General features: G+C 36.9%; 1 protein-coding gene across 1 annotated transcript in view; it reads right to left on the bottom strand.

Annotated features, from left to right (window-relative positions):
* The window catches only part of LOC145989489 (dynein regulatory complex subunit 2-like), a 68,035-nt gene that overhangs the window by 6,622 nt on the left and 34,199 nt on the right, over nucleotides 1-27,214 (bottom strand). Inside the window, exons 7-8 of the mRNA XM_083124838.1 lie at nucleotides 12,587-12,775; nucleotides 4,748-4,954 (exon numbers count right to left, since the gene is read on the bottom strand). Coding sequence (XP_082980964.1) covers nucleotides 4,748-4,954; nucleotides 12,587-12,775 — 396 coding nt within the window. The remainder of the gene's footprint in view (nucleotides 1-4,747; nucleotides 4,955-12,586; nucleotides 12,776-27,214) is intronic.

Genomic DNA, 27,214 nt, shown 5'->3' with positions numbered 1-27,214 from the left:
CATATCAAAAAATCATTCTGGGACTGCAATGGGATCAGAAGATACAAAATAATATGTTTAACTATGTAACTGATAAAAGCCTCATTACATGAACTATGACGAGTCAAAAGTCTTTTAACACCCACTACAAAATGTAAAGGAGTTATCCTGGTCATGAAAGAAATAGGTTAGGCACAGGGAGATCTCTAGCTGTGTGTGTCAAGTGCAGGTCTGGCATAGTGTTGACAACCATATTGAATTCAACGCAAAAATTTCAAAGAAAAGGGGGTGATGTGATATTTCAAATCAGGCTAGAATTTCACGGGAAATGAAGCGGCGAAGGTTTTTCCCTAAATTAGTCCCCCTAAATTACTTATCATAATATTTCTTGTATTTGCCTCCCCGATTGCATAATAGTAACTTCATCGCCTTGTAATCAAGGGGTCCTGGGTTCAATAAGCTTTGGAGACATATTGCACAGTACTTCTGATCCCACCTTAAACTGTAGGTCCAGTCTCGATTAGCCTATCTGTGTATAAAGAGGACTGAAAACAACAATTCAATTCAATTCCCCTGATTTGTTTTGATAAATAAGTAGTAATTGTAATGGACTGTATTAGTGGTGACATACCAGCAGACGACGGAGCATGTGTTGAGTCTAAACCAAGTGAAAATGTATTTTTCATCTATTCAAATCCATTGTAAATTTCCATCGGAACGGGTAATTTTAATTATTGTGACAGCAGTTATGAAACAAAATTGTTATGTGTGTCATACATCAATGTAAAGATGAGATTTCGGAGAATATGTCTATATATAACACATACCTTACTGAGACTGAGATAGAGAATAACCGGAGTAAGAAAATCATGCGTTTTTATACAAAATCTAGACATTCCAGTTCCGAGCACAGCTGAAGCAGGCTTGGAGCTCACCCGATCTCAAGTAGGTCATGCTGGCGCTATGGATGATGGGAAACCGGATCGGATGTCATTAGGAGCTTTTACTTTACTCTATTTCCTACTCCATTTATTCTTTACATTCTCATCTATAAGGTATGTGTTATATATAGACGCATTCTCCGAAATCTCATATTTACATTGATGTAGGATACACATTACAATTTTGCTTCATAACTGCTGTCACAATTCTTAAAGCTAACCCTTCCGATGGAAAATTCAACGGCTCGGGATAGGAAAAAAAAACACGTGGTAGATTTGTTTGGACTCATGATGTCACAATAATATAATCTATTGATTTTTATATGAATTCAATAGCCTGTTAGGTGGTCGATATTTATATCTTAATTTATTTCAAATTTTTGAAACACAAAAAGTCAGCATATTGATTGCAATTATAATTTTGTTATTTAACATCACTCTCTGCCACTTTTGGCTAATTGTGATGATTAGATGAAAGGGCTCCTGCATAGCCAAGTGATTAGCCCTCTCGTCTTTGGTGCGAGCAGTCCTGGGTTCAATTCCCAAAATTTCAGTGTTTACCCAGTGTTGTGAAGATAATTGGGAAGCTACCTGAAAAGTATCAGCTCCCATCACGAAAGCCAGAAAACAACGGCGATGGGACCCAATGCACTGACCACGTGTCACCCAGTGAAAAGCCACTCTGGCAGACCCTGGCCCTTCAAGGGCTGTTGCACTACGAAGTTTAGTTTAGTTTAGTTTTTAGATGATTAGATGAATCTGAGAAGTTCAGTGCCGAGGCCACTTAATGTTCTTGCCAATTAAGCCAGCAGTTCATTGACTGATTAGATATATATATAAATTTATATAAAATGTAAGGAAATAAATTTAATATATTTACATATACAATAAATATGACTCTTTAAATAGTTTTTGTGGACGAGGAATAAGATTTAAAAACACAAAATCTGAATATTTATCACCATTTGTTCTACAATTTAATGATAAGATAGAAAATTCAAATATTTGTGCTATAGCTCCTTTTTAACTAAAACTGGTTTCGTTTGAGTGACCAGTTCAGTTATTGCTTCATAGCATGTGATGCCTCCTGCAAATAAATCTGCTTGGGGTAAATATTCTTTCAGTAATCCACAACAAATACTACCTGGATTTTATCTCAATATATTTTTCTGCTTGCTCGGGTAATGTATAAGGTGTTACTCAATACTGAGAATAATATTTAGGTGTTGTAATGCAGTTATAGCATAACCGTCATAACCATGTCATCAAAAAGCCAATTGCATACTCTCTTTTGTAACCTAGTATTGTGAGCAAAATGAGATAGAAAAATGTTTCCATGTATTCCTTTGCAAACTTAAAAGAATATTAACTTAATACTTTCACAGGATGCCATGATAATTTCTGTTTTCCATTTTCTCTTTATCTGGAAATAAAAATGTGTGCATCGCCCTGAAATAGCATGGAAATCTGGTAAAATATCAGATAAACGGTAAGATGATCAAAATTTTTTTATAGATAACTTTATGGTGATCAATTTTGTTTTAAATCCAACTTATATTCAAACAGGCTAATCAGGACTGGGCCTACAGTTTAAAGTGAGATCTGAACCACTACCTCTGCCAGGGATCAAATCCTTGCAGAAAAAGCATGGAAATCTGAAATGATATGGTGAATCTGACGTTTTAAGAGACAGACACTTTTCAGGGAAGCATCAAAGTATTTTCACATATTCCAACCAAAGGAAGATTGAGATCTACTGTGAATGCATACATTACAGGATACAAGTTGCTCTTGGTCAATACATATATTTTCAGGCTTTAAACTGATGATGTAAGGAATTTTTACATTTTCCATGGAGATTCAAATGGTCTCCACTTGTACTTCTTAGCTGGTGTTTCAATCATGCCAGTGAATTTCCCCAAGTTCAGATCCAAGCCTTTGTTGTAGGTGACAACCTTTTCCGTTTGTATTTTGATTTAACCATCCTTTTTGAAATACAATTATTCTTAGTTAAAAAGGAAGAGAAGTACAGCTGTCAATTTATGTGTCAATGTTTGTGTTAGATTTAAGGTAAAGGGAAGCGAAAGTGATTTAATGTAATTATAGTTCAGAGGCCTCGTCCTCTTGCTTAACGGGACCTGGAACTGTCAAGTTCAAAACATGTTTTGGTAACCTTGACCAGGTAACCCTCAGGTGTCGGTAAACTATTTCAAATGTCAAAACATGGTATGGGGGCTCCGCACGTAGACGCGTCGAAATAGAAAAACAGAAAGAACTTAATGACTTGTAATAGATCACGTAAATAACCTAAGTTTTGTATAAAAAGCCCAAAATTCTGTGTTAGGATACAGTTGTACATCCATACACCATTCAAGTCTACTGTGGAGCTGCCGGGTAAATATCTTTGGAAATTATTCCTTGTGCTCTGTCTGAAGGACTGTCTGTAAAACTAAGTGTCTACAGTGTTTTGTGAATACCTACATGTGAGTGACGGTAACTGTAACCAAACTGTAATTGTGGTGTCTCCAGTGACTTTGTTCAATATACATATATATTTAAAACCTCAAGTACGAACTTTATTTATTTGAAGTTAGCTACCAAGCTTTCACCGGACCAACGGACACGTATCTTCGAAGCATTGTCCCCCCCCCCCCCTTCTTCTTCCGGAGGATACAACACCTTCTCCCTTCATCAATTCATTCATTTATATCTCCACAATTAGCCAAAAGTGGCAAAAAGCGATATGAAACAAGAAAAATACAAATACAAATGCTCATGGACTTCTTGCTAAGTAGTCAGTGCCATGTTTTGCTTCACTACTTCTCATGTGCCTGATGCTTGTTTTAGAAGAGAAGGAACAACAGAGGACATGGTGAAATGCAACCACTCCATCTATACCTTGTTGGCGAATAATCCAGTGTAAAATCCCTTTGATAGAATATGTCTTCCAAGTGATATGTATGAAAATTATACACGATCACTAAATATAGTTTCCTAAAATTTAATGTTTAATCCTCCAGACTTCAGATATCCCTGTGACAACACAGGCTGTCCAGGCAAGAGGTATACAAGAATAACCACTTATAATTCAAAAACTACTACTTATATTGTCTCGTGGTGAACCTCAGTCGATAGACCATTGTTCTCAGATTTCAGTAGTTTACTTGAGCAATCGATAGTGCTGTGGAGTCACACATGCACACGTTTCTGAATTAAACATCTCCTAAACTTTGGATCAGAAGGGGGGGGGGGCAACTGCCTGGCCACTGAGATCTTCAGATTTGACACCATTGGATTTTTTTGCATGTGGCTTCATTAAAGATGTTGTCTACATACATACATACATAAAAACTTTCGGAGTTACTCTTGTACATAACCGGGACAAGAAAGTTAATAAACTTTACAGATGCTTCATAATGTGTGTGTATTTTGTATACCTCTAGCCTGGACACCCTGTATAAGGGTTAGCACTTATATTCAAGAAGTAGATATCCCCTTTACTGCCCCCCCCCCCCAGACACACACACACTTCTCAAATTTAATATCTAAATTAGTATTCCCATGATATTCAAGAATTGGAGTTTTCCCCTCCGAAATTATTATACTCGATCCCCCCACCAGAATTTACATGACAATGTAAGACTTGATACGTAACAGCTACATATTTTCCCCCTCCCCTCTGTAGTGGTTCCACCCCAGTTTATTCTCTATCTCTAAATTTTTACTGAAACACAGGAGTACTTCACTATGGCACACAATCAGATTCTTAACAGTTTGCCCATCACAGATATTAAGACACAAACATAGCTAACTTGGAGATTACTTACCTTTTTATCAGAATACAGAACCAATCCTCTTTCTTCACAGAAGTCCACAAGGAACCGTGCTTGTTCAGCTGAGAGTTCTGTGAGTTCCCCTGGATTCACAGATTCAGCATAGAAAGGCATCACCTTCTCTTCCTCTGTTTCTAGCCTGTGGCACAAATCTGCTTTACGAAGAATATATTCACCTTTTTTCTTCAAACGCTCCAGTTCCTAATTGGAAATGCACCACAGTAAATGGTTTTGCCATGATGTATTATTATTAGAGCTGCGACATACAGACACTTAAAAATATTTAAAATAGGCAAGTAAAAAAGGCACTAAAATTATCTAAATAGGCATTTAATCTGGCAGTAGAAGTACAAAATAAGTTTGTAAACAGTTATTAAAAATGAAATATACGAGGGTCACTATTTATATTTTGAGCCTAACAATAAAAAAAACAGGAATTTGGAATTGAAAACTGCTTTATTGTTTTTCGAAGTATTCTCCTTTATGGTCAATACACTTTTGCATTCGTTCGAACCATTTGTCAAAGCAGTTTTTCCAATCTTCTTGAGACACCTCCATAATATGGTTTTTGAACGCATCAATGGCATATTTCGCCAACCAAAATCGTTGTCCACACAATTTATTCTTGACATTCGGGAACAAGAAGAAGTCATTGGGTGCCAATTCAGGACTGTACGGCAGATGACCCATCAATTCGATTTTTTGACTGTTCATAAAGTCGGTTGTTAGACGAGATGTGTGACACCTGGCATTGTCTTGATGAAGAATGATCCGACGGCGTTTGTTTGTTTTCCGTATTTGACCGAAGACCTCTGGCAAACAAATTGTTGTGTACCATTCAGAGTTGACCGTTCTACGTTCCTCTAAGGCACAGTTGCCACATGACCAGTTTTCCCGAAAAAACAGGCGACCATTTGTTTTGATGTGCTTCGAGCATGAACAACTTTTATTGGATTGGGTTCATCTTGAAACACCCATACAGTCGACTGCTGTTTACGTTCCGGCTCATATGCATATATCCATGATTCGTCACCTGTTACAATCTTATATACGTCTTTTGAAGCACCACGATTGTATTTATTGAGCATTTGTTTGCACCAATTGACGCGAGCGTCTTTTTGAGTTTTTGTCAAATTTTGTGGGATCCAACGAGAACATACCTTTCTCACAGCTAATGATCATGTAATATTTTATATATGCTGGTGGAACTAATGCCTATGGTTGCCTCAATCTCACAGTATGTCACATGACGATCTTGCAGTATTAGGTTTTGCACAGCATCAATGTTTTCTTGAACAACAACTGATTTTGGACGACCTTCGCGAATCTCGTCAGTGAGCGAATGGCGGTCACGATTAAATTTGTTATACCAGCGTTTCACAGTGCCAAAGGATGGGGCTTCATCGCCAAATGTGGAAGTAAGTTGATCGATGCACTCTTGTCTTGATAATACAAGTCGAAAATCGTAAAAAATCATCGCACAAAAATGTTCATGAGTCAATTCCATTTTATTGTTGTCGTGCAATCTCCAAGGCAACATAAACAACACAAATGAAGCTATTGACAAAACATTTGAAGTACGTTATGGTCAATAATGCCAGACGATTCCATGGAAACGTCAAATCGCGCCTAACTTCAATCAGTGTTGCCAAGGCTCAAAATATAAATAGTGACCCTCGTATGGTGTAAGCAGGCAGACACATATCTAGAAATATATTTTGGGGGTTCCACATCAAGTGTCTCAAAATAATAATAATAATAATAATAATGTTTAAATTAAAATAATTAGAATCACATTAAATTAATTAAAATAGTATTAATTAAAATATTCAAATAAATTAATATTATTTTTTTATGTGTAGGGGAAAATACGGTACAGGGATAGTGACAACAGCACGTATTCATTATCTAGCTTACATATAGTTAAGGTCGGCAAAATTTATAAAAAGACCAACTCTCCTGGCAATGTCAAATAGATAAAGAATTGAATTTTTATGGAACATCAAAAATGGATATTCGATCCAGTTGACAAAAAGTAAAGTTCCTGGTAATATTGTGTGCATATTATTATAAGCAATAATAAATCTTGCATAAATCTTCTTTGGTACTGTCATTCAAAGTCCTATGATCCCAATATAATCCTTGCCTTCCAATGTTCAGTGCAAATAAATAACCCTGGATTAAACAAGTACAGTGCATTCGAAAAGTAACTATACACCTGTCGTGCAGTAGTACAACAATATGTAGCATCGACTTGCCTTACAGAAGTTGTTGGAAATGGTTCCCATGAACATCCAGACATATCTGCACATGTTTCTTCTTGTTCTCGAATACTCTCAGAAGTTGTTCATGTGGAATGTTCTTGGTGAAATCACAAATAGCAGTTTAAATTTCCTGGAGGTTTCATTTATAAACATTACTTTTTGAATAACCTCAAAAGTAAAAATCCGGTGGGCTTAAGGCCGGAGAACGAGGTGACCACAAGTACTTAGAAATGATTTGATCTCTAGAAACCTCTTGCAGTAACTTCATGGACTACCTGACTGTATGGGCGGTCACGCCGTCTTGTTGAATCCAAGCATTATTCTCGTCATCGAGTATTGGTGGTTTACCACTTCGCTCATAGTCCTTTACCGATGCAGTCTCCCTAAATTTCTCGATTAGTGCTCTTACACTATGTCGATTAGGACCGATGTACATGGAAATCTAACGAAAAATTTGTCTTTCACTGTCTGTGTGTACTCACCATGTTCACAGAAGACGTATTCAACGAGAAATATTCGCTGTTCTAAAGTTAACACGATTCTGAGCGCACACGGAAAGACACGGTCTCAATCATTCAAAGGCGACGAACTCACAATGAACAACAAAGAACCAGACACCTTCTCGTCTCAAAGCACCAGTCTGACTGGCTTGTGGATGCAAACTGCACACAATGCAGGATTACCAACCTTTGCAGAAAACATTACTCGCACCACACGGAATACAATCCCTCAACATATAATAGTGTTTATATAGGTGTATAGTTACTTTTGGAATGAACTGTATATTTTCATTATTTAATTTTAGTTATTTATTATGTCATTATTTAATTTTTGTAGTAAGTAAGTCTTTCAGGCAGGGAGTCCGGACCTCCTGGATCAACCTGCCTAAATACGTCCTTGTCAGCATGCATTTATTTGGGAATTATTACTATGATAATGTTCAATTGTTATTCCATTTTGTACAAACAATCAACAAACATGCATTTCTGAAAACACTCAAAGCATTGTTATATTAACCCCTTCCCTGTGTTCAGCGTAATATTACGCCCTCCCTTGGTCACTATAGCTTATTCTGTGTTGGGCGTAATATTACGCCCGCAAACATCTCTGACTGAAGTAACCTGTGTTGAACGGAATAATACGTTTTTTGTTGGTGAAACATAGGTTTTGCTATTGAAGAAACAAGGACCTTTTATTTAGTCACGATTTTCAGTGCCGACAAAAAAGAAGAAGAAGAAGAAAAAAAGAAGCAGAAGAAGTTCAGAGGAAAGTAAATTGTTTTTGTGTTATGCTAACGAAGTGCAAACGTGAGTTCGTTTGTGTGCCGTGTTTAGTCAGTTGCTTTATGTACATTTTTTTTGGTGTTACGTTATTTGAACTGTTGGTGATTTATTGTTGTTTTTTTGAGTTTGTGAGTTTCTAATAGTATTGTCAAACAGGATTGCAAAATATTTTTTTCCCTCATACCTATTGAAGATATTGCAATAAAACTTGGTGGACGCATTACGTATAGACCATAGTATTTTTCAAGGTAGATTATAATCAGGTACCTATGTCCAGGGCCGGTCCAGAGGGCCCCAAAGTTACCAATAGGGATTTTTAATAGGGAAATTTCCAGAATTATCCCCGATTTCCCTTTCCTCATACTTGATGTACACATGTGCGTGGTACCATTTGAAAGCCTGTTCTATTCTGAAGAGAAAGACGTACGAACCATGATACTCGGATGAATTGTGCCGAAGCAGTAGCTACTTAGAAATATTACTACGCAAACTCAGAAAAAAAAATACACAGAACGGGAAAGCATTTTGTCAGAAAATTAGACAGGGAAGGGGTTAAAAAAGATTTGATTGATTTAAAACTTTTGTGTGTGTCAACACATATGGCCATTTTGCACCCTTCAGTATATGTGTGGGGAAATAGCCCCTTATCTGAAATTCTTACTGTTGAGTTTTGGGTTCTTTCAGTTCTTCCGTAATCCAGAAAATGGAGTTAAGAATAAGACAGTATTTGTTACACAAACAAAAGTGTATAATTCCGGAACACAGTAATAGAACAAGTACAAGAACTTACATATCGGTATAATAGAAAGAAGTCTCGTCACGGAGAACGGCTATGACTTTTTAGACATACTTGACAGGAACAATGCACAGACTGATAACAAACAACATTTAGTAACCAGGTCTGGCGTTCACTGCTGATGCAGATCAAGTCCGGCGTATATGTTCAATTGGTATACGACACTTACCTAAGAGTTAAAGGCATGTAAAAAGCACCTTGAAAAAAACCAAAATGTTGTAAAGGGACCTCTACAGAACAAACACAACACATTAAAAAGGTAAGAATACACTAAACATTTCCTCACAGGCAGTGGAAGACACCAGCTCTTCTCAAAAAGGTAAAAACATTGTTGTAAAGGATTCTCTCAATTTCACAGCAGATTAAAACAGAACAGATGTTCTTCTTAAAGGTTCGCATAACCACTTTTTATAGATGCAAAATAATCTAACAAGGTTATTTTTAGCGGTTTTTATTTTATTTTATCAGTGATGTTTGTTCTGGATTCCAAGAAATTTTTCAAGCTACACTAAGATACAATAACACAACCTCACATGGCTAGTCACTCTCCACTTCTAAGAAATGAAGTGTCCTGTGTGTTCTTATTTCCTCTTAGGGAAACTGGTTTTTCCTGCAGGTGTCTCCCCCTCCCTCCATCCTGTAACCTACTCTTTTTGTCTTCCCTCCCCTCCTCTTTCTGGTGGATATGACCTTCCCATTCTCCTTTAACTCATCTGGTAAATTGAAATCTTCCATTTTTGTGCAAAAATTAAAGGTGGCTGAGGAAACGTAACTAACTTACTTTCCATATGCTTTTTTTTTTATCAGTTCCACCCATATCATTCCAATTTCCCCTTCCTTTCTGTTCATTTTCTCTCCCCTGTTTATGCATGTGTGCTTTGTTTCTGCTGCTTTTCTCTCTATTTCATTTTCCCTCTTGTCCTTCATTTGTACTTTCTTAATCTTGTGCCCATATGTCAACATATGCTCACTCAATGCTGTTCTTGTATCTTCCTCTTTAATGTCTCTCCTATGTTCTTTAATTCTCCTGTTGATGCTTCTCCCTGTCTCTCCTATGTATTTGCTTGTACATCCACCACAATCTTCTTCATATATCCCTGCCGTTGCCAATTCATCACTCTCCTTCTCGCCTTTGTATTCATTAAACCATTTCTCGATGCTCTTTGGTGGCTTGAAGGCTGCTCTTAGTCCATACTTTGCATAGATGTTTATTATCTTTTACTCCATCTTTCTTTTCAATGGCACATTCAAGAGAGGATGGCCATGGGGAAATTCTTCCCTCGTGCCCTTAAACATAAAAATTATTCTCTGTATGAACATTCAGTATGGAGAAAAAGTTACTATGGTGCAAATAATTCTCGTACAAAGTAAAAACAAACATGGATAAAAGCCAGCTGTGGTGTCACTTGTAAAAATTTTCAATGTGTATCGATGGCCTCTGTGTGTATTTATAGGTGGGTTTCATGTGACGTCAGGATTCACACAGCATGTGACCAATTTTATTTGTCGTTTGTAAGGAAATATCCACCATTTAGCGTTCGTTATATCTGCACCAACTGCACATTTGCTTTAAATCACGAATGTCTTGTTAGTATCTCCCGCCTGCTCGCTTGAATTCTGTATGCTTACAAGAACTGGCCTCAATCATGGCTGCTCGAATCTACAATGCAACAGTTTGTGATGTAGGTGAAACACACCTATTGAACTGATAAAAGAACGATACATATTTATGCATTTAATGCCTTAGAGACAATTTATGGAGTTATTTATAGCATATTCATAAAAAAAACATTGTTTTTTTTTATATACAAGGTACATTCAATAAATAACCGGAAATAATTTTCTTTACAGAATCTATTATTCGAATGGAATACAACACATGATAATTATTCAACGTAGTCCCCCTCAAGTTCAATGTACCTGCGCCAGTGCTCCACAAGCCTCCCAATTCCACGTGCAAAAAATTATTTTGGGCATGTGCGTAACCAGTCATGCACTGCTGCCTGGACTTCCTCATCATCCTCGAACCTTGAGCCACTGAGAGCGTCTTTAAGTGGGCCAAAAATGTGATAATCTGAAGGTGCCAGATCCAGGGAATATGGGGGTGGGGTAAGCAGATGAACTTTAGGTCATTGATGGTAGCTAATGTGACTCTAGCAGTGTGTGGTCTCGAGTTGTCATGCAGTAACAGGATGCCACTGGACACCAGACCACGTAGCTTCCTCAAAATTGCTGGTTTCAAATTTTCACGCATAAGGTTTGCGTATGTCACACTGTTATACATTTTGACCCATAGGCATGTAATGTTCAAGAATTGTTCCCTTATGATCCCAAAACAAATTCAACATGACCTTACCAGCAGTTCTTTCAGCTCGCACCTTCTTGGGTCTTGGAGATGAAGAATGTCGCCACTCCATTGTAGCCCGCTTTCGTTCAGGTTCGTAAAAATGTACCCAACTTTCATCTCCCGTGACAAAACAGTGAAGAAATGCCTCCCCTTCAGCCTCGTCCTGTCGCAAAAGCTCCCCGCACTCATCCATTCGCCTGTCTTTCATTTCTGGTGTCAAATGTTTTGGAACCCACCTCGCACACACTTTCTTGAACATCAATACGTCACGAACAATATGGTGGGCTGATCCGACACTAATGCTCATCTTTGAAGCAATCTCACTCACCGTAATATGCCTGTTTTCCCGTATCAACTCGTCAACTCTCGCAATGTTGTTCTCTGTGACTGCAGAGGCAGAGCATCCTGGACGTGGCAAATCTTGAACACTTGTTACACCCTGTTCTCTGCCCACTCGTACACTTGTGTTCGACTCAAACAGCTTTCACCATATTGCACTGCAATCCGACGGTAAATTTCGATTGGTTTCAACCCTTCAGCTAAAAGAAATCTAATGACACTTCGCTGCTCCAAGTTGGTGCAAACCTGCAAGGGTGCTGCCATGTTGTTTTGTGCTGATTCCCAGCACCCCGTTCACGAGGCAGGCATGCCAGGCCCATCTGTTAATAGTTCTAGGACGCCACCACAAAATAACAAAGAAACACCAAACATGGTCGTATTTTCGATTTTTTATACAACTTTTCCGGTTATATATTGAATGTACCTTATATATACTTATGAGGTGTACTAGCAACATTGGTCAGAGGGCAGTACTGGTCTACCCGACATTTGGATACATCATTAAATCAATGCCCGGATGAAATAAATTTATCATACAAAACCTAACCTACTTATCTTTTTATGAGTCATACATAAGTAAAAGAAATCTGTATTTTGTATTGACTATTATGAACTGAGGTTATGCGAACATTTACGAAATTAATTATAATATACATAATACTTATCTTTACATGAATGAGTATTGTCCATCTCTTTAATACTAAAACTGAATTTATCTCTACTTTATAGGCACCCAAATTAAATTAAAATATATATAAAGTTGAGACATGATTATTTATTTAAAAGAATGTTACAAATGCTTACCTGTAAAGTTTTGTTACTTTGAACAGTAAGATTCGTAATTGTTTTCTCAGACATGCATTTATATTTCTTCAGTTTTTTTCGAGTGAATTCAAATTTTGTAGCAACTTCACTTCGATCTTTCCTCAGTTCATGTAGTCGATCGTTTTCATCCAATGATGCCAATTTCTCCTTTGCTTCTTCAATGTTATCCTACAAATAGAATGAAAGTATTAATAAAGTTTTCGTAGGGTTGAAGAAAGATGTACGCAGAGTTTTTCTATACACACTTTCACAATGTGTAGAGACATCAGGGTGGAAAACTTTTCTCAATATTTTGTTCATTGAGAGCTTGTTTCATTACCACACACTATTATAAAATTGCATTATTATTCTCCATGTATGCAACCTAGCAGCTCAGTTGCTCTGACATTAATATTTTTTGAAACATACTAAAGGGGGATAATATGCTATGCAAATAGCACCATGCTAGTGGAGATATTGACAGGATAAAGTTGCAGGATTTAACACCATTGTGTTAACAAGGGTTCTAAAAAGCAACCTTTGCATTGACTGTATGTCCGTAGCATACTAAAATTTTATCATTTCTTGATAGAAAAAAATGTCAGTCCACTGTGATCTGTGGTGTGTGGTTGCATACATAAAATGGAAAGATGTATTTTTAAGAACTCAAATAATTAAAAATAATTAGATCTTAGTAAACAAAATTAAAATTTTATTCCAGAAAGTTTGCTGCAATGTCCCCTACTCATGCTGTGATCCTTTATAATATACACAATATACTATAAAGAATATATCAGTATTAAATTTTCACAAATGCTGATAAAGGATCAATATAAAATTTTACCAAAACAATGATAAGTGAAATGGTAGCAATCAGATATAATACGGAAACATTTCTTAAGGGGAAGAGTGATAGTTTTGCACCAGTTGTGCATTTATTTCAATATTGTCGGAATGGGCACTGCTACTAAAAAAAAACGAGCTGGACAAGAGAGTATGAATTTCTCTTGCAAGTAGTGGAAGCAGTTTTTTAAGTTGAATATTAAGCTAGACACATTGTTTGAAAAAAAAGATAAGAATTTTCAGAATCCCATGTATTTCTTATGGAGAATCAACTTCAACTTCAAGTTACGGCTAATCAAATTAGAGTTTCAACTTTTCAGTCTATCAATTACATCTTCAGTCTGTCCTCTTTCTGTTGATATCTTTTTCTATGCCATCGGAAGTCTGATATTCCCAAGAGAACAAATAAAATAATACTCCCATAATCGCAATGCATTTCTCCTTGCCTCATATGAGTAGTATAATTGATGCTATAACTGGCGCACTTATAGCGTAGAAAAGAAGAGCTCATATGATAAAACAGCCCGATTTGCCCACACTTAAAATTATGCCAAGATGCCCTTTTTCCCCATTTCTTCAAGTGTGATATGCTCTCAATCCCAAGAATCTTGAATCCTAGTGTAGAAAAGAAGAACCCTCAATAGACAGATTTGCCCACACTTAAAACTATGTCAAGAGGGGGCATATAGCCCAATCGGCCATGTGTGTACATATTTAAATCTAAAGAATTTTGAATTCTAGTGTAGAAAAGAAGAACTCCCCTCAGACAGATTTTCCCATGTGTGTAAAAGCTACATCTCTCAGTTTGTTGTCCATAAACTTGTCAAAAATATGTCCCCCTTGATATTGTTTTCACTACACTTAAAACTAGGTCAAAAATGCTCATAAGAGCTTTTGCTTACACAATAATATATTGTAATATATTCTTAAATACTTGTTACCTGGAATAAGCTCAATATTTTAATTGGACACCAGCCTCAACTTGCATATCTAGTACTAAGACAATGCATTGTGCAGAAATCTTCTAGAATTGCTCTGTGACTCTCTCATTTCTTACATCATAAACATATGATTTTTCACCTATAAGAATAACACTACATATAGTGTCATCAGGGAGTGTATCGTGGAATTCACAGATAATTTTAATGTTTGTCCTGTCATTAACCACAACTTGTTTCCTTTTTGAAGTGTTGATGACAAACATGGGTCTCTGTGCTTTGAATTCATCTGGTGTGTAATACATGTCAGTATTGCCAGTAGTGACCCTTTTGTATGCTGTAAATGCTTCATATAATTTAAGGAAATCATCCTTGGACATGTCTAAATTATAATTTTATCTAGGAAATACCTCATTTCTGCCATTTTTAAGATATATGTTCTTGATGTTGCAGCTATCAAATTTACTTGAATTTTTTTCCTGATTATTGTGTCTTCCAGTCTGAAACAGTACCACCACAAAATCCGGCATGTCATATTGTATACTGGAGAATGAATTTGTAGCATCAAACTCATAATAAGTACCAGCGGCAGGCTTCTGTACACATTGATATGTATAAAATTGTAAAGGAATCTGTGGATTTTTTATTATATCTGCTTTGTATTTAAGAGCATAACTGGCTTCATATTCAACAACTGGAATTCTTAGCTCCATAGTCTGAATAAGGCACTTGCCCTCATCAGGTAGGGTATTAGGCAGAGCTTCCCCGGTAGAGTTTAATGTACTGTACCTCATCAAAGCATTATTATCATTGGCAGCTCTTCTAAATGTGATTCTTAAACCACCCTTCCACATAATATCTTTGTAATCTGAGAAGAATCCTGGCAACAGGCGCATGGGGAACAGCACTGTGTGGCTCTTAGATATAATTTTATCACCAGCCTCAAATCCACCTATTCTGTAGTAAGAAGCCTCGGTTTTGGATAATTTTAGTGTGGCCAAAGCTGTGGAGGTAATGCCGGGATAATCCACTCTGTTTATAACAACACCATGTTTTCTGATCTCAATTTCAGAGAACAGATGTGGCACAAACTTATCTACCAATCTTATATTTGAATTTGCCGGATAATCTGTTCCATCGAGCTTTACAACATCAAATTTGATGTATAGATCTGCTCTGTGGGGGTGTATAAAGCCATCCCCTACATCAAGATCAACCTCAATTTCTGTGTTGGGTTGATTTAAATTTGCAAATGTCCTCCTGTTTGGGGGAATGATTGTAGCTCAGAACTCTCAATATTTTCCATTTTTTTTGTATGTATTTTTATTTAAATATTAATCTCTATGATAGCAGTTGTTGTGGCTCCAGCAAAATCAACTAATTCTTCTTTTTCATTAGTGACCATCAATTCAATGTTATCTATTCTATTATGGCACACAGGAAAATATAATGTTGGGGATGGAGTGTAGATGATTGGCTCCACAAATTCAGAATTAGGTTTAAATGTTGCAATGATGCCAGTTTGTTTGTGAGTGCCTATGCCATTTGATTTGGTGATCATACCCTCAGCCACATTACAGTGAATATTCAGAGTCTCTATGGCTAAGAATTTAGGTATATTAATAGCAGTGTGTTTGATGGCTGGTTCAAGTTTTGTGTTGTTCTCAAAGCCTAACAGTTCTCCAATAGTACCCAGATCCACTGTTTCTGTAGCAGATACAATCTCTACTCTGTGAGTGACAGAATTTTGAGTTAATACTATACCTCTGGGTAATTGAGCATTTAGAGTGGACAGATTATATTGCCCTGGAGTGATGACAATTTTTTGATCCCCTACTGCAATTTTGTTGTTGTGGTGTGTAATATTAGGGATCAAGTACATGCCATAAAATGCTCTGAGAGCTATTGTTTTGGGATACACTATATCATCATGTAATCTGAGTTTCAATATTGAATTTTGGCTGGTGAGATGGAATACCCCCATGATGTTTCAGATACCACAGGGCTTTTTGAAAATTTTCAATTGATGGTTTATTTATTTGAGACATATATCTAAGAACAGATAAACACAAATGTCCACAATTAACATCTTTGAAGTTTTGAACATGGGCATTATTGTAATAAAGATTAGCTGATTTTAGATATTTTACTAAATTTTCAGGTGGAACACCTCCAAATGAATCAAACACAAATGCCTCATCTTTTAAATATTTAAGATAACAAATCCAGTGAGTGCCCTGATTTTTGTACTTATCCAAATTAACAATGCCACACTCTTTGTTGAGTGGTTGTTCTGGTAAAGAATCAGACATGTACACACCTCTAAAATGTTTGATGCCCAGTGGCTTGATTAAAGCTTCAATATCTTGGTTTGTAAGCGGCTCTTGTTTTTTTTAAACTTATTCATGGCTCTCTTAACACCTTTGCCTTGTTTCTCCATGGCCAGGTTATGGCGCTTCAATTCATCTAATTCTGCCCTATTTTTCTTGGCATCTATTACTGTTTTTGCTATGGCAGCTGATCCCCCAGCCAAGCTCCCAACAGCCCCAAGTGCTGATAAGATGGCCGGGATAGTAAATATAAATCCACCCACATGTGATTTTTTTCTAGATTGTTGTAATTTTTTTAATTAGGGGGTGCTAAGCAACAATTTCATACCATGGCCCTTGGCAATACAAGAATTTTTTTTCTTGCGCTGCTTTTTGGTTAAAAGACTATCAATAGTTTTAAGAGATTTAAGACCTGCATAATGTATTTGATACATAACACCCTTGGCCTTCATTGTAGGTTTATTATATATATATTCACAACCCCCACCCCAGTTTTTGTTTGGTGTTCATAGCTATGGTGGTCCCCAATGCTGCTATTCTCTCACTCAAAGAAGCATCTTTGGTTACAAATCTACCAAATGCAGCCTCTTCTAATTTCTTGTCTGCAACATGTCTCTTGTCAAGATCAGAATGTGTGTTGTATGCTATGTTATGGTCTCTACAAGCAGCATCTAGGGGATTAACACCAGGATCCCCTCTGTTTAATCTATGGTCCAATTTTGTACCGGGACCACAATACTGATAGCCTGGAATGTGTAGTTCAAATGGCAGCTTGTTTATAATGTCATTAACCAACCCCCGACCCTCAGAAATATTCCAAAATTTAGGTGGTAGAGTATTAATAATTTTTATAAGATATCCAATCCCCTTAGTGTCATTCACTATAAAATTAGACAATTTTGTGCTTATCATGTCCATAATTCCAACCTTTTCATTGTAAAAATTGTGGTTGCCAGCATTTTCCTCCCCAGCTATCACCAATAACCTATCTACAAGTTTCCTGACATCATCAACCCACACAAATTCTTTAGGCAGGGTGTTGTATTGTTTGATTCCACTGCCAGTCTTGATCTGTGACCATATGGGCTTGATTAAGTTGTTGTATTTTGCTCCACTGCTAGACTTAACTCTTTTTTGTGTGGGATCATTGTTCTGGTATAGAGCATCTGATTTTATTAATATTTCTTTGTAATGCTCATAATCTTGATCTGTATAGTTGCCAGGTCTCTTCCTAGTCATCTGTTCCCACAATCCAGGTGTGCCGGGATATTTAACAAAACCACCTTTTTCTCCAAGATGAGATTCTGAATATACAATTATATCATCTCCCATAAATGTTACTCTGAAATTGCCAATTCTATGTATGATGCTACCATCACGCTCTGTGTCAGCATATAAGCCAAATACCTCATCTTTGTTGTCTTTAGGTGTGCTTAAATATTTTTGAGCAAGAAGACCCAATTCAATAGGATCCTGAGTAGCTTCAATTCTTCGAGGAGCAACAGGACTAGGTGTATGAATACTGGAAAGTGGGGTGATTGGATAATCTAATATGTTCCTTGCAGCTACAGGTACAAGCTCTGTGATCAAATTTTGATTTTGCTCTGTAACAGTTTTGATATTTTTACCTAATTCACTAATAGCATCAATAATAGGCTGTTCTGTTTGTTTGTGTTGTTCATAAATTCCTCAGTTCTGTGATTTCCATCCCTTAAATCTTTTTACAAGATAATCTCTTAATTTAAGATCATCAATGATTGGCCTTTTCATGGTTATTTATATATGTTTCTATGTCTAGAAAATTGTTGATTTTATTTCTGTATTTGCCACTATTGGGTTTTCTTGTCATATCAATTGTGACAAACCCATAACTGTCCTGGTTCCAGCACCTACTGCAAAACTTGGAAAAATCATTGTAGCTCAAGTCCCCACCTACATATTCATCATGTATGTGTTTGAGGTTGGTATGATCTTGATGAAACACACATATAAAATTGCTGTTGTCTCGGATCAGCTGCTTCGGTATTTTTGAAAAAGTCTGTGCCAGGTAGAAGCAATCAATGTTTTTGTGTCGGCCCTGTGTAAAGAAATTTCTAACCTTGTTTTGATTATCCAGTATAATGTCATCAAACACAACAACAGAATTATCGAGACATTCATGTAGTGGCTTAACATCTGATTCAAAAGTGGCAATATCCAATCCATCATATAGCTTCATCAGCTGCTGATATTTTAATTGTTACAAGCTCTTAGAGAAGACATACAAGTGCCTCTTTTTCCAGTCTAACCAGTTGGGTGCCAATAAAAAATTATCAATCATTAGTGTAGTTTTTCCACAAGCTGATGGCCCAACAATAAGTCATCTAATATTATCAGGCAGCAACTTGCCATTTCTCTTAATCTGCTGTTCAGGTTCTGGCAGCCTCTTTATAACATCCCAGGTGCTCATATTATCACTTTGTCTGCATCGATCCAGCTGTGTTCTGGAAGTCCTAGCCATTTGACAAATAACTTGTTGCCTTTTCTGCGGATGATTTTTTCTATGAGATATGTGTCAGGCTGTTTAGTTTTGTTGAGTTCTTCTTCATAGAACCGGCCTTTGAGAATTTCTCCTCGGTGGTCTTTTATTATATATGTGTTAAGGGTCCCAGGTTTAACTTGAACCACTGTAAATAATTCAGTGCTCCAGTTTCTTGTAAAGCCTCTTTTGAATAAGTGCTTATATTTGCTGATTCTTACTTGATCACCCACCTTGTATTTGGCTTTTCTTGTTGTTGGCTGGTATCTAGGATAATAAACAGTCCTGATCAATTTTTGCTCATCAGATGAAGTTACTTCAGAGGGTTTCATGTTGATTGTGGAATGGACCGAGTTGTTATATTTATGTAGAAGTTCTGGAAGAATATTAAGCCATTTATAATTACCTTGAGTCCTCCTCCGTAGTCGAGCGGGTTAAGGCGTTCACTCGTCTTGAGATCGTTCGCTGCGGGACGGCGTAGGTTCGAATCCGGCTCTGGTCGGAATTTATTCAGCCTGCGTATAGGGCCGGTGGCAACCCACCATCGTGAGGAAATTGGGGAGCTCCGAGTGAGTGAGCGTAATCCGGTCACGGAGACCTACTATAACGGCTGGGGATACGTCGGGCTGACCCCCCGACTATTCCAATACTGGTTGAAGATCTCCACGCTTAGAGGTGACGAAGGAAAGCGTGGGAGGGAGACCGGCAGTCGGTAGGTATGCCTAGGCCCTTCATGGGCTGTTGCGCAACGGATTATTATTATTATAATTACCTTGAAGTGTAAATTGTTTATACATAAGATTTTTTAGAGTTTTGTTGAATCTCTCTACAATTGAGGCCTTGAGATCACTGTAACTCGAATAATGTTGTATTGACTGGCTTTTAATAAATTGTTGGAACACAGAATTATAAAATTCTTTGCCATTATCTGTTTGCAAATAGCGCGGTGATCTTCCACTCTGATTGATGATTGTCCTGATGGCTTCTGTAACACATTTTCAAAATTTGCCTGGGCTGTGCCACTCAAATCCAAGACTGGAAAATGTGTTACAGAAGCCTTCAGGACAATCATCAATCAGAGTGGAAGATCACCGCGCTATTTGCAAACAGATAATGGAAAAAATTTTATAATTCTGTGTTCCAACAATTTATTAAAAGCCAGTCAATACAACATTATTCGAGTTACAGTGATCTCAAGGCCTCAATTGTAGAGAGATTCAACAAAACTCTAAAAAATCTTATGTATAAACAATTTACACTTCAAGGTAATTATAAATGGCTTAATATTCTTCCAGAACGTCTACATAAATATAACAACTCGGTCCATTCCACAATCAACATGAAACCCTCTGAAGTAACTTCATCTGATGAGCAAAAATTGATCAGGACTGTTTATTATCCTAGATACCAGCCAACAACAAGAAAAGCCAAATACAAGGTGGGTGATCAAGTAAGAATCAGCAAATATAAGCACTTATTCAAAAGAGGCTTTACAAGAAACTGGAGCACTGAATTATTTACAGTGGTTCAAATTAAACCTGGGACCCTTAACACATATATAATAAAAGACCACCGAGGAGAAATTCTCAAAGGCCGGTTCTATGAAGAAGAACTCAACAAAACTAAACAGCCTGACACATATCTCATAGAAAAAATCATCCGCAGAAAAGGCAACAAGTTATTTGTCAAATGGCTAGGACTTCCAGAACACAGCTGGATCGATGCAGACAAAGTGATAATATGAGCACCTGGGATGTTATAAAAAGGCTGCCAGAACCTGAACAGCAGATTAAGAGAAATGGCAAGTTGCTGCCTGATAATATTAGATGACTTATTGTTGGACCATCAGCTTGTGGTAAAACTACACTAATGATTGATAATTTTTTATTGGCACCCAACTGGTTAGACTGGAAAAACAGGCACTTGTATGTTTTCTCTAAGAGCTTGGAACAATTAAAATATCAGCAGCTGATGAAGCTATATGATGGACTGGATATTGCCACTTTTGAATCAGATGTTAAGCCACTTCATGAATGTCTCGATAATTCTGTTGTTGTGTTTGATGACATTATACTGCATAATCAAAACAAGGTTAAAAATTTCTTTACACAGGGCCGACACAAAAACATTGATTGCTTCTACCTGGCACAGACTTTTTCAAAAATACCGAAGCAGCTGATCCGAGACAACAGCAATTTTATATGTGTGTTTCATCAAGATCATACCAACCTCAAACACATACATGATGAATATGTAGGTGGGGACTTGAGCTACAATGATTTTTCCAAGTTTTGCAGTAGGTGCTGGAACCAGGACAGTTATGGGTTTGTCACAATTGATATGACAAGAAAACCCAATAGTGGCAAATACAGAAATAAAATCAACAATTTTCTAGACATAGAAACATATATAAATAACCATGAAAAGGCCAATCATTGATGATCTTAAATTAAGAGATTATCTTGTAAAAAGATTTAAGGGATGGAAATCACAGAACTGAGGAATTTATGAACAACACAAACAAACAGAACAGCCTATTATTGATGCTATTAGTGAATTAGGTAAAAATATCAAAACTGTTACAGAGCAAAATCAAAATTTGATCACAGAGCTTGTACCTGTAGCTGCAAGGAACATATTAGATTATCCAATCACCCCACTTTCCAGTATTCATACACCTAGTCCTGTTGCTCCTCGAAGAATTGAAGCTACTCAGGATCCTATTGAATTGGGTCTTCTTGCTCAAAAATATTTAAGCACACCTAAAGACAACAAAGATGAGGTATTTGGCTTATATGCTGACACAGAGCGTGATGGTAGCATCATACATAGAATTGGCAATTTCAGAGTAACATTTATGGGAGATGATATAATTGTATATTCAGAATCTCATCTTGGAGAAAAAGGTGGTTTTGTTAAATATCCCGGCACACCTGGATTGTGGGAACAGATGACTAGGAAGAGACCTGGCAACTATACAGATCAAGATTATGAGCATTACAAAGAAATATTAATAAAATCAGATGCTCTATACCAGAACAATGATCCCACACAAAAAAGAGTTAAGTCTAGCAGTGGAGCAAAATACAACAACTTAATCAAGCCCATATGGTCACAGATCAAGACTGGCAGTGGAATCAAACAATACAACACCCTGCCTAAAGAATTTGTGTGGGTTGATGATGTCAGGAAACTTGTAGATAGGTTATTGGTGATAGCTGGGGAGGAAAATGCTGGCAACCACAATTTTTACAATGAAAAGGTTGGAATTATGGACATGATAAGCACAAAATTGTCTAATTTTATAGTGAATGACACTAAGGGGATTGGATATCTTATAAAAATTATTAATACTCTACCACCTAAATTTTGGAATATTTCTGAGGGTCGGGGGTTGGTTAATGACATTATAAACAAGCTGCCATTTGAACTACACATTCCAGGCTATCAGTATTGTGGTCCCGGTACAAAATTGGACCATAGATTAAACAGAGGGGATCCTGGTGTTAATCCCCTAGATGCTGCTTGTAGAGACCATAACATAGCATACAACACACATTCTGATCTTGACAAGAGACATGTTGCAGACAAGAAATTAGAAGAGGCTGCATTTGGTAGATTTGTAACCAAAGATGCTTCTTTGAGTGAGAGAATAGCAGCATTGGGGACCACCATAGCTATGAACACCAAACAAAAACTGGGGTGGGGGTTGTGAATATATATATATAATAAACCTACAATGAAGGCCAAGGGTGTTATGTATCAAATACATTATGCAGGTCTTAAATCTCTTAAAACTATTGATAGTCTTTTAACCAAAAAGCAGCGCAAGAAAAAAAATTCTTGTATTGCCAAGGGCCATGGTATGAAATTGTTGCTTAGCACCCCCTAATTAAAAAAATTACAACAATCTAGAAAAAAATCACATGTGGGTGGATTTATATTTACTATCCCGGCCATCTTATCAGCACTTGGGGCTGTTGGGAGCTTGGCTGGGGGATCAGCTGCCATAGCAAAAACAGTAATAGATGCCAAGAAAAATAGGGCAGAATTAGATGAATTGAAGCGCCATAACCTGGCCATGGAGAAACAAGGCAAAGGTGTTAAGAGAGCCATGAATAAGTTTAAAAAAAACAAGAGCCGCTTACAAACCAAGATATTGAAGCTTTAATCAAGCCACTGGGCATCAAACATTTTAGAGGTGTGTACATGTCTGATTCTTTACCAGAACAACCACTCAACAAAGAGTGTGGCATTGTTAATTTGGATAAGTACAAAAATCAGGGCACTAACTGGATCTGTTATCTTAAATATTTAAAAAATGAGGCATTTGTGTTTGATTCATTTGGAGGTGTTCCACCTGAAAATTTAGTAAAATATCTAAAATCAGCTAATCTTTATTACAATAATGCCCGTGTTCAAAATTTCAAAGATGTTAATTGTGGACATTTGTGTTTATCTGTTCTTAGATATATGTCTCAAATAAATAAACCATCAATTGAAAATTTTCAAAAAGCCCTGTGGTATCTGAAACATCATGGGGGTATTCCATCTCACCAGCCAAAATTCAATATTGAAACTCAGATTACATGATGATATAGTGTATCCCAAAACAATAGCTCTCAGAGCATTTTATGGCATGTACTTGATCCCTAATATTACACACCACAACAACAAAATTGCAGTAGGGGATCAAAAAATTGTCATCACTCCAGGGCAGTATAATCTGTCCACTCTAAATGCTCAATTACCCAGAGGTATAGTATTAACTCAAAATTCTGTCACTCACAGAGTAGAGATTGTATCTGCTACAGAAACAGTGGATCTGGGTACTATAGGAGAGCTGTTAGGCTTTGAGAACAACACAAAACTTGAACCAGCCATCAAACACACTGCTATTAATATACCTAAATTCTTAGCCATAGAGACTCTGAATATTCACTGTAATGTGGCTGAGGGTATGATCACCAAATCAAATGGCATAGGCACTCACAAACAAACTGGCATCATTGCAACATTTAAACCTAATTCTGAATTTATGGAGCCAATCATCTACACTCCATCCCCAACATTATATTTTCCTGTGTGCCATAATAGAATAGATAACATTGAATTGATGGTCACTAATGAAAAAGAAGAATTAGTTGATTTTGCTGGAGCCACAACAACTGCTATCATAGAGATTAATATTTAAATAAAAATACATACAAAAAAAATGGAAAATATTGAGAGTTCTGAGCTACAATCATCCCCCCCAAACAGGAGGACATTTGCAAATTTAAATCAACCCAACACAGAAATTGAGGTTGATCTTGATGTAGGGGATGGCTTTATACACCCCCAAAGAGCAGATCTATACATCAAATTTGATGTTGTAAAGCTCGATGGAACAGATTATCCGGCAAATTCAAATATAAGATTGGTAGATAAGTTTGTGCCACATCTGTTCTCTGAAATTGAGATCAGAAAACATGGTGTTGTTATAAACAGAGTGGATTATCCCGGCATTACCTCCACAGCTTTGGCCACACTAAAATTATCCAAAACCGAGGCTTCTTACTACAAAATAGGTGGATTTGAGGCTGGTGATAAAATTATATCTAAGAGCCACACAGTGCTGTTCCCCATGCGCCTGTTGCCAGGATTCTTCTCAGATTACAAAGATATTATGTGGAAGGGTGGTTTAAGAATCACATTTAGAAGAGCTGCCAATGATAATAATGCTTTGATGAGGTACAGTACATTAAACTCTACCGGGGAAGCTCTGCCTAATACCCTACCTGATGAGGGCAAGTGCCTTATTCAGACTATGGAGCTAAGAATTCCAGTTGTTGAATATGAAGCCAGTTATGCTCTTAAATACAAAGCAGATATAATAAAAAATCCACAGATTCCTTTACAATTTTATACATATCAATGTGTACAGAAGCCTGCCGCTGGTACTTATTATGAGTTTGATGCTACAAATTCATTCTCCAGTATACAATATGACATGCCGGATTTTGTGGTGGTACTGTTTCAGACTGGAAGACACAATAATCAGGAAAAAAATTCAAGTAGATTTGATAGCTGCAACATCAAGAACATATATCTTAAAAATGGCAGAAATGAGGTATTTCCTAGAGAAAATTATAATTTAGACATGTCCAAGGATGATTTCCTTAAATTATATGAAGCATTTACAGCATACAAAAGGGTCACTACTGGCAATACTGACATGTATTACACACCAGATGAATTCAAAGCACAGAGACCCATGTTTGTCATCAACACTTCAAAAAGGAAACAAGTTGTGGTTAATGACAGGACAAACATTAAAATTATCTGTGAATTCCACGATACACTCCCTGATGACACTATATGTAGTGTTATTCTCATAGGTGAAAAATCATATGTTTATGATGTAAGAAATGAGAGAGTCACAGAGCAATTCTAGAAGATTTCTGCATATTACCGGACCGGAAGTAAATATAAATGGGTGTGGGTGGGTGAGGGTGGCTTTTTGGCTTAGTTTTAAGTATAGTCAAAACAATATCAAGGGGGGCATATTTTTGACAAGTTTATGGACAACAAACTGAGAAATTCAGCCTTTGCACACATGGGCAAATCTGTCTGAGGGGAGTTCTTCTTTTCTACACTAGAATTCAAAATTCTTTCGATTTAAATATGTACACACATGGCCGATTGGGGTATAAGCCCCTCTTGACATTGTTTTAAGTGTAGGCAAATCTGTCTATTGAGGGTTCTTCTTTTCTACACTAGGATTCAAGATTCTTGGGATTGAGAGCATATCACACTTGAAGAAATGGGGAATAAGGGCATCTTGGCATAAGTTTAAGTGTGGGCAAATCGGACTGTTTAATCATATGAGCTCTTCTTTTCTACGCTATAAGTGTGCCAGTTATAGCATCAATTATACTACTCATATGGCCATCCTGGCAGTGTTGTAAAACCTGATGTGCATAAAAGAGCTAAATTTCATCTTAAATGGTCATATGAAATCAAAAATAAAGGATTACCGAATAAAAATATTATGTCATTTTCACGTCAGCCATAGTACTATAAAAAAGTAGCTGGGGAGGTAAGACGGGATGGGCTGATGCAGCCAATATAACAATATCATGTGCAAAATGTAAAAAGGTGGGTCTATGTGGGCCAGAGCCAGTGATGGCATCATAGTGGGGCAGGGGAGACGGGCGCCCCAGTTTACAGCCAAACGATTGCAGGAAATAGCCAGATCTGGCTCCAAAAGAGCTAAGTTGGCAACAGTGCTACGAGCTTCTGCTGAGGGGAGAAACTCGCAGAAACCCTCCCTCATGTCCTTAAAGAACCTGAATGATTAAATCACTGCCTTAATTGATGCATAGCTATGATCCGTTGTAGTGCAAGCTGTGCATTTCTTGCATTTTTATTTCAGTAATTGTGGTAGTAACACATAACCAAATTAATGTTAGCAATTGTAATGGTTACAAGTTAATTTAAAAAGTGATAATCATTACTTGATGTTGCTTCACTTGTATATTCATAACTTATAAATTTATTTGCTGGCACAAACCCTGATTTCATACAATTAAAAATGGTGGGTTTAGGTTTCTCACAAACAGCTAGTATTGTGGCTGACAATGATGCGGATATATACGTTACAGTAAATTCTTGCTGGTTTGGACAGTCAATTATTCATAATCTTCTGAAGTAAGTTCCTCACCTCTGGTTTCATTTTATAAGAAGCTACAAATTTTTATTTACAAAAGTAGGTTATATGTAATAAACTTTTTATATATTTATAAAAATAATAACACAATGAAAGAATAGTCAGCTAAAGTTCAGGCTATTTATAGAAATATTAGGCTGTAACATTATTGGCAATCTTGTTGAAAAGACAAAACAAATATATGTATAAATAGGCTAGTACTACACTCATGTCCATTTATTAAGGATCATGGCACACACAGCTATCAAACGTGCACCAATTTGGTTTACATATGTAAGGTAAAACTGA

This window comes from Lepisma saccharinum, chromosome 6 (assembly GCF_977018435.1).
Source record: "Lepisma saccharinum chromosome 6, izLepSacc3.1, whole genome shotgun sequence".
Lineage (NCBI taxonomy): Eukaryota > Metazoa > Arthropoda > Insecta > Zygentoma > Lepismatidae > Lepisma > Lepisma saccharinum.
This window is presented reverse-complemented; position numbering and strand designations above follow the sequence as displayed.